Raw genomic sequence first — 9356 nt, 5'->3', positions numbered from 1 at the left:
TGGATTTTTTTCCTTCCTTTCTGGAAGAAACCATGGTAGATGTGTTACTCTTATAATGGACAAATCCTTAAATGCTGTGAGTTCAGCTTAACTTTTCAGAAACAAATTTTATCTGAAAAACCCATCAGAACTTAATTTCAGGGGGGTTTCAGGGTTTCAATATTTCCTGTTTTTTTGGCTGGCCCAGAAACAATAAGACACATAAAACTTATCAAAAGGATTTTAAAGGGGAAGAAATTTAACACTGACTTTTAGTAAATGGGAGCCTGATGCTCAGGGAAATAAAAAAAATTCTGCCTAGTATCACGCAGGAGTCAGTGGCACAATCAGCGCCTGCTCTACTCTGCTTCCTCTTGTGAGAAAAACAGCCTCTCTGCAGGGATTTCAGGCCGCCTTCTTCCATACCCATATCTCTCTGGGAACCAGAAGCACAGAGGCTGCAAAATTTTTAAGTACGTATTCTTCCCAAATTACCCAAATATTCCTGAATATCTTCAAAAGCCTGTAGAACAATGTCAATCATTGATGTCCTTGCAGCATAAATAGAAGAAAGCCACGTCTCTACAAGATTGAACATTTGTATTAGTTTAAAGGACTCATCAAAAGATTGTGCTGAAGACTATATGGCTTTGTTGTATAATGTTCTGAGTACTCGCACGGGAACCAAAAGCAAAGGAAACTGAATAGCTGGGATATTTGTAAGGCCAAGAAAAGTGAATAGTTGGGATATCTGTAAGGTCAAGAAAAGTTAATAGTTGTGATACTTATATGAGAATATGACTTGAGTTCATACCTCAAAATTGGCATTTTGGCATGCTGGGCATTCTTACTTTTCCTAATCCAATTCAAATTCCCCTCTGTGGGAGCAGCTCATACTCATGGCAAAGATCTCTCATGCTAAGAATATTTTCTTGTATTTTATTCTGTTCGGTTAGTGACGATTCACTGGTTCCTGAAATTCTCCAGCAGGAAGGCAATCCTCGCTCACACCAATGAATCCCAATGACTCAGGTGGGACTCACAGCAGAAGCAGTTACAGAATAGGATCGTATATTTGTTCAAACACATCAGCCAAACACAATACAGAGAACATATGTACAAGTCCAGAAAAAAAAAAGAGAAGCAGGACCAAAATTTCTCAACTTGGGATAGTTTGCCAGATAAAGACTTCATGGGGAATGATGTCTTGTCAGAGAGACTAGGAAACCTGCTGTTTACAACCTGAGAAGACAGTCAGTGATTTGCAACCAAGCAACAGATTTGCTGCTTTGCTTGAAATGAACTGGTTTATAGCAAGGCAAGAGGCTTATTTAACTGAGGGCTTTGGGGAATGGAATATTTTCTTTAAAGAAACATTTTAACTATAAAAAAGGTAAAGAGAATTTTGTTTATAAAACCTTTTTACAGTTTATTTCCTATCATTAATTTCTTAAAATATATATATAAAAATGAGGATCTGACTAAATGAATCAGGACGTTAAATGATAAAGTTCCGTCCATGTAAACAAATAAATAATTATTTACAATCTTTGGCAAAACAAAATGAAATTTCATTGATCTCACTCTCTCACACACACTTGCAAGGAAAAAAAAATGAAAAAGAAATTTAAAAAACCATCATAAATAATTTACATAGAATAGGAAAATTATGATACAGTCCAAATATTAACATCTTCATCCCCACACTGATGTCTCTCTCTGACAAAACAAAAAACCCTACACAGCCATTACAATCATTACATTTAATGAAGTCACCCTCCCTTCTGCTTGGGACTTGGGGATACAATTTGAAACAACCAAAAGTAAGAAACTAAAACATTTAAAAACCTCATGAAGAGGATTGGGGGGGGAGGGGGAGGAACCAACAAAAAAACAGCAACAAAACAAAATTGAAACAAAAACAAAAAAAAGATTTGATAATATGAACACTATAAAATGTGCAATAAAGCCAGCAACTGTGGACTCCTTTCTAATGAATATAGGAACAAAATCTATTTCAAGGGAGAAAAAGTTGATTCAACGTTTAGCTCACTGTGCCCTATAAGAAGGCAGAGGTACTGTATTATTCCATTAGTTAACCCATCTATGAATAAAATTACACCAGCGTGTGTTCTTTTTGTGAACAAAGCTCATACAACTTAAAGAAAACAAAAAAATGTTAAACATGTTTATACTATTGTATATCTGAGTAACTGTTGTATCTGTTTAGAATAAACACTGGTATCCCTTCAGCATTATTTAAGAAGTTCTATATACAGCAGACATAGGTAACAATACAAAATATTAAAATTAGGGTAACTGAATATATATTAAGGTTCCATTTATAAATTCCTTATTATTATTCATTTACCTTTAAAGCATACATGAATATAACCCATGAAACTATACTTAAGTGTATACCATGCTTTGACAATATCTACATATTGTGATATGCTTTTAAAAATAGTTTTAAAATATCATTATTTGTGAATGTATTACTGATGCATTATATGACATGCTTTAAAATAAATTATCAGAGAAGGTAGCTTGGTGTGATAATCATAATAAATACTAACAAAATATTTATAAATGGAACCTTAAATTCATATGTTACCAAATTAAGTAATAGTGGCGTTGCCACCTTTCAAAAACCCACATCAGGATTCAGGCTGTCAAAGTGCTTTTTGCAGCAGAGGTGGGAAAGTGGTTCAGGTTCATTTTGCTCCACTTGGTCATGGTATATTCTTTATTACAAGGGAATGCAAAATATGATGGAAACAGAACAACTAGAAATAATTTTTTGAAAGTCAGACAATAGTGATAGCTTTGGATGTTTAAATGAATCACTCTTCCCTTTCACATGGGAGTTTCCAGTTCAGTTCTGTTTGGCCTGAATTAAGCCTCTACTAGACAATGCTTGAGGTTGCAAGTTTGACATTTCTACCAACTGTAATTTTAATGGGTGTTATTAAGAGCATCCTCATCAGCTAAAGAACACCTTTTTGGATCAAGAAATGTTCATAATTGATCTTCACTTTATTATCCAAAGGCATTTTCATTGTTATAATAATACTGTTGCTGTGGCCCTCCATTACTTCGCTAAAATTAGACCCAGAGGCTTTGTGTTACTGAAGTCCAGTCCTGATCAGAGCAAGGAAGTGTCAACCATACACCTAAAAAGTTATTGAAACACATTTTTCCTCACTTAAAGACAATGACTGATAATCATCACCCCCCTCTTTTTCTCCATATATATATAAATACATTAAGTAATTACATTTTCATATGTAAACGTCATTCCTTAAAAAAGACAAATAAACAAACAAACATGTTTTGCTAAGTTTTCACTCTACAAAAGTGTTCTAATGTATCAATCTGCTTTTGCTTCAGTGGTGGGTCAGACGCTCATGTGTAGGTTTCATTAGTCCCGGCTGTGAGAAGGCACTTGGGTGGAGGGATGGCTGAGGCACTCCTGGCAGCAGGGAGGTACCTGGTGAGTGGAGCACGAGGACAGAGGACAAGAGGTACACGAAAATAGAAACTGGGAGTACCAGGATGTACTGAGGTGTCTAGGTTGCATAGCATTTACAGTACTTTGCTGGTAATGCAGCAACCATTGCTCAAGCATCTGAAAGAAATGGGAAAAAAGATATTAATTGTGGTTGTTTTATTTGGTTAGGAAGTCAGTCACACAAGAACAGAGCTCCATCATGATACAGTATTGGGATTCAGCACAACGTTTCCTGTTCTGCATTTTCCTACAAATGTGAGGACATTTATATAAAAATAGGTATCTGCCTATAAAGAGAGAGACACACATATGTGTATGTGCACCTATGTATCTAAATGTATATAAAAAAAATCATATATAAGAAAACCTGGGAAAGCATTTTCTGTATTTCAAAACATTTCGGACAAGGCACTATAGACAGACATGCTCATTAAAAATATCTGCTCTCTCCTTCATGCCTCTTGAAAGAGGGGTGATCCAGAAGTAGCTCTCTGGCTGCAAGACACACTGAAATAGCCTACAAAGAAAAGCGGATATACAGAGAGAATTCTAAGCTCATATCTCACTCAGAGATTTCTCTCTCATTTCTTCCAGGTGGGTAGTATTAAACATCTGGGGTTTGTTATTCAAATTGAGATTACTATAGAGGCAAAGGGCATTCATGGTATTTCAACAAATCAAGGTTTACTCCATGCTATGATATTACAGATTGCTTTCAGTAACTGGAGGATAGTTTTCATTTCCATATTTCGTGCTTGCTCCACAGGTTATCAAATGCTTCAGCATTTTCCAGACATTTTCTGTAACTAACCTCTGCATTCATATTTGAGGTCAGAGAAATAGACCATCTCTTGAGAGAAGACAAAAAGACCTAATCGTCCACCAGCAAAGGTTGTATCATAGATCGGTCCAGAATCCACCATGACTTGTTTCCCTTCATACACTAAAACTCTGTAAAGAAGAACACAATTTAAATTAGACAAGGAGGATAACACACTGTCCAGTGCTAAGGGCTGGTAACAGTTCCCAAGAACTGAAACAGAATTAATTTTAACAAGACACCAGAAAACCCAACTTCATTGTAAGGATCACTTCTCATCTGTTATCTCACGCCCACCTGGCTGGCAGCCATAACACATTAATCAGAAGCAGTGGAGCTGTTCCATAAGTAATTTTATGCACACCATCTGCAAAAGATTTCCCAATTCTTTATTTAGAACAGTCATGTCTCCTGGAATGAACTATGTCATGTACTAGCATTCATTGATAAGCCCCTGTCCCTGTGAACTCAGAGGTTAGCACAAGACCTCGCCACATCACTTAGCAAAGTTGTCTTTACAGCTATGTGAATGGCTGATTTATTTATCTTTAGGTGCAAGGGCCAACATCAGAAATTGGAAGAACCATCCCTTTAGAGTCAAACAAAACATTAACTGGAGACATGCTGAATCTCAATTTCAGACAATTTAAGAGCTTAATGAAAGCTGGAAGGATTTGGACACAAACAGCTAGACTAATAATAAATTGGAAAAGAGGGAGAACTTGGGGGTTTTTTGGTTTGTTTGTTGTTTGGGGTTTTTTTGTAGTGTTTCAGGCATCCACCCTGGAGCCAAAAGACCTCTAAAGATGTCTCTTCATTTTCCTTCTCTATCAGACATAGACTGCAGTTCCTTGAACTTGGATTCTCCACTTCTCATGGGAGACCTTGAGATAGTCAAGGTTCTTAGGCTCTCAGTCTCTTAAAATAGCTTTTGGGCCAAATGAGAAATGACTCTATAGTCTGTTAATTACAGCAGTCTCTGGAGGAAGGGATTATGGTCCTGCTTCTATTGACAATACATTAATTATAAAAAGCAGGATGGCTTCACATGAGGATGAACACACTTGAGCAACTTCCTATAACTCAGGGGTTAGGGACAGATTTGTACTTAGGCAAAAAGGCATGTCGAGCACTTGTTCTACCTTGAAGCGTTTTATTTTCTGAACAGTGCCTAAAGATAAGTATGAAACTGCTCTCTGAAAACAGTATTTAATGAATGGTAAAAAGAACAGCAAAAAGAATGTCAGGTTCATGTAACCCTATTTAACGTAATTCTCAAAATTTCAAAAACCCAAAACATATGGGAAGAGTTTAGTAAATTATTCGTTCCACCAGAAAAAATTACGCAGCTCTAATCATGTTAATGTTATTGCTATTTCTGTACAAATAAAATGGTTTCATGACTATATTAGTGAAATAATTGATTTTATTTATTTATTTTCTATAAAAACACCCTAAAGAATGAAGGAATTTAATGCCCTGGACCATGGAATTTGTCATGCTAGATTAATCTAATGGGACACCAGTTGAAACATGCTTTGTCTGACACTAACTAGATTCTGCAAAGGAAGATACAGGTAACAGCAACACGAACATAAAACTCACGTTTCCTTTTGACCTGTATCAGTCAATGCTTTGCACTGCAATACTTTGATGCATAAAGAAACTCTTTTCTTTCCATGAAACAGGTAACTTAGTAACTTAGTCCATCCAAATTTGTCTACCCTTTGTCTTTCACAGCCAAATGAAACTCCCCTGCTCATAAGCACAAACAAGACCTTAAGAGGTAAGGTCAGACTCTGCCCCACAAAAAACGTCCTTTACAGTTACAGTAGTCAGAAGATAAAAATGACATGGACAGTTAATGCTCATTCTTTGGAACATCAGATAAACAGCTGGGCTCTAAGGAAATTCATATGCCACAGCTCCTTGTGTGCATTACAGATCTGCTCATGGCTACTTCTGCAGTATCTCATATAAGCCACTATGGGAGACAGGATGCTGAATAAGACAGGCCGTTGGCCTACTTCCCTGTGGCAATTCTGATGTTTCTAATTAATTTCATTCATTCAAATTCCAGAGGCTGGGGAGGAATCTCATGTTCTAATCTTGCTTTGAGTTTTGCTCAGGAATTTTTGGTTCCTTTACAGAACAGCTATTGAGAAAGAATATTATTTTTTTCTTTAATTTTAGAATATTTAGCTGATATAAATATCGAACCATCCAGACTAAATTAAATACATCTGAAAAGGAAAATAACTTATTCTAAAGATAACAAAATGTCCCCAAAATATTGGAACAAACTGTCACACAAGTATCATCATTATCAGAACTAACAAAGAAACTGATAAAATAGCTCTTTTATCAACAGAGACAAAAGTTTCGCTACTAGAAAATATAGAGGTGCAGAAACATTTCTTACTTTATTAATCCCGTTTTAGGCCTATGAATCAAATGCCACCTGTAAGCAGTATAATCTTTCCAGCCAATGTTCTTGGGATCATGCCACAAAGTACGCACCTACAGTAGAAATACAAATGCCATATTAGAAACAGACTGTGCTCCAGTAACTGTATGTCCACTATAGTAACTGTACATGCAGCCAAAGCTTATTTGCTGCAGAGCATAAAACTGAAAATAGCGTTTAAAATTTGATGGTATGATCAGCAGACCTCTTTTATAGGGTGAGAGTAATGAAAATTTCTGTCTTTTTGATCAGTTACTCCTCTGTAGTTTCATAGCTGGAGTCACTGAAGACCATTACAGCATCAAACCTGACTTCCCTTAGGAGGTCCTGCCCTTGTTTGCACATACACACCCACGCTGCCAGGGTGGACACCACTTTTCCTATCTGCATGAGTGCCTCCACCGAAGGAGAGGGACTGCAGCTTGCACAGATGTTACTGCCTGTGGCCTGCTCCTTGAAATCTCTCACACTCAGTCAAGGTCCTTTTCCTGCAAGGAGCTCTGAAGTGAGAAATTCTTATCAACATGCGAAGCCTCACTAACTTCATTTCCAAAAGGCACAAGTTTCTTCCATGGCTGGGCCCTATTTGGAACAGCAGCAGTTTTTCTCTCTTTGTTTTCATTTCTTTTCTCTTTGGCTGTCACTGGTTACTGAACTTTAAACCACGTATAATTCAAACAAGCTGGAATGCCAAAGAAGCAAGTGCCAATACAGAGGTCACGAAGGATTTGTGGATAACTGAGAGCTCACTCCTTTTTCTTTGGACCACACCACATCTTCCCTTTTATACATGTAATTTTTTCCATTCATAATTTTTTATACGTGTAATGTTTTCTTTGAAACACAATGCAAGTGTTATTATTGACACTAGTAATATGGGAATTGAAGAAAAGCTGATAAACATCTGCAAAAACTGAGGTGTGAAAGGAAATTCTTTTCGAGACACCTCCCTTCTTTTTAAAATATTAGTCATGTATCGTTGGCCTGAACTTTTAAATCTCTCACCTGTCCAGGGGTGTTTCCTGTGTGCCAGAGAGCATTTCTTAAGTGTTCACCAGTACCAGTTGTTGAATTCACTACTTTGAGCGACACACCGGAATAGCCATAAGCCCTGGTGGGTTTGTCCTCCCAGTAGGTCTGAGTGACCTGCTTCCACATCAGAACATAAAACCGACTGCTGGACTGGTAGCCAAACACAAAGCCGGCATAGTCATCATCGCGGTCTGTGTTAACATAGAAAGTCCCACTGAAGTCAACGGAGCTGAACTCATCGTAGCCTGGGAGAGGATGAAAGAGACAAACCATTGAGTTACAAAGCTGGGTTTGGCCTCCCACACCCAAGAGTCCCATCTCTATCCTGAGTTTTGGCAGGAGTCGTAAACTATCTTTTTCAGTTTCCTTACCTGTTGGAGAGGAGGTAATTACACTTGCCTACCTATCGCATGGAGCCTTCTGGAGAGAAATAAGTTGTTTACAAGGGCCGTCAAAGACAGCATGCACCATACTTATATCAAGTTCTTCAACTGGGTATTTTATTTGTGTTACAGTCAGTGATGAGACGAATGGTCAGCAAAGGCAAACAGCATTGAGCTGTTTTTAATTTGGGCATATACACTGTCCCCGTCTGTCAGTCCAAAGCCTGCAGCACCAAAGAGGTGTGTTTATCTACTTTTTTTTCCCTTTCCTTATCACCAGATCACTGGTTACTTTTCCAAAGATGATGGTTGACATCTGATACTCACCTACGGCTATTCCAGGATCAGAGTTGGCAGTCTGCACCAGCTCCTTGCCTTGGTGGCGAATAACCCAGTTGGGATCAATCTGAGCTGTTCCCTTGGGGTCCAAGGGGACCATCTGGAACTTTCTGAAATCAGTTTCACTGATGGCATTGTTTTCAGGGCATACATCATAAATATCCGGGACATTGTCATTGTCAAAGTCATCTTTGCAAATATCACCTCTGCCATCACCTATAAGCAATGTGAATAAGCAAACGCAATTGTCAGCAATTTATCCAGCCTTCCTAACAGCTCTCCCACTGATGGAAGAAATTTATGATACATAGGAGTATGTTATTCTCTTGTTTCTCAAAGAAAGCTCCAAATGACTCCAAAGAAAGCTTCATTCTCTGAAAGTCCATTTGAAATGCTGGAAGAAGTCATCAACTTAGATCAGGGCCAAAATTGTTGTTAATAAAACTGTCCTGTCAGTGGTTTATGACAGTCATCAGTCTGGCCCCAGTCTATACGCTGCTTTGGAATCGGGGTGGGAAAAGTTGGAAGTTTGCTATGTCGATGTAATTCACTAATGCTTGTATTACATTTTCAGTTTGATTTGTCCCAGATGTGGATACAATGCCACATTTTAATATGTGCAGTGTAAATTAATTCAAACAATAGCATTAAAATCTTAATCTTCCTGCACATTACTAAATCCTTATATACTATTGAAGATATTAAACTTTTTTTCAGACTCTTTTATCTCTCTCTTGAGATTCCTTCAGCAACAATCCATCTAAGGTGCTTCAGATTGCAGAAGTGTCACCTCTATGTCAAAAGAAAGTGGGGACAGTATTGCAG

General features: G+C 37.6%; 1 protein-coding gene across 1 annotated transcript in view; it reads right to left on the bottom strand.

Moving 5' to 3' along the window:
• Positions 1-1033: 1033 nt before the first annotated feature.
• The window catches only part of THBS2 (thrombospondin 2), a 35078-nt gene continuing 26755 nt past the window's right edge, over positions 1034-9356 (bottom strand). Inside the window, exons 18-22 of the mRNA XM_050893437.1 lie at positions 8520-8747; positions 7783-8054; positions 6733-6830; positions 4302-4441; positions 1034-3607 (exon numbers count right to left, since the gene is read on the bottom strand). Of these exons, the coding sequence (XP_050749394.1) occupies positions 3600-3607; positions 4302-4441; positions 6733-6830; positions 7783-8054; positions 8520-8747 (746 nt within the window). The 3' untranslated portion in view covers positions 1034-3599. The remainder of the gene's footprint in view (positions 3608-4301; positions 4442-6732; positions 6831-7782; positions 8055-8519; positions 8748-9356) is intronic.

The sequence above is a fragment of the Gymnogyps californianus genome, chromosome 3 (genome assembly GCF_018139145.2).
Source record: "Gymnogyps californianus isolate 813 chromosome 3, ASM1813914v2, whole genome shotgun sequence".
Lineage (NCBI taxonomy): Eukaryota > Metazoa > Chordata > Aves > Accipitriformes > Cathartidae > Gymnogyps > Gymnogyps californianus.
The sequence above is the reverse complement of the archived record's forward strand: the minus strand, read 5'-3'. Positions and strand labels throughout refer to the sequence as shown.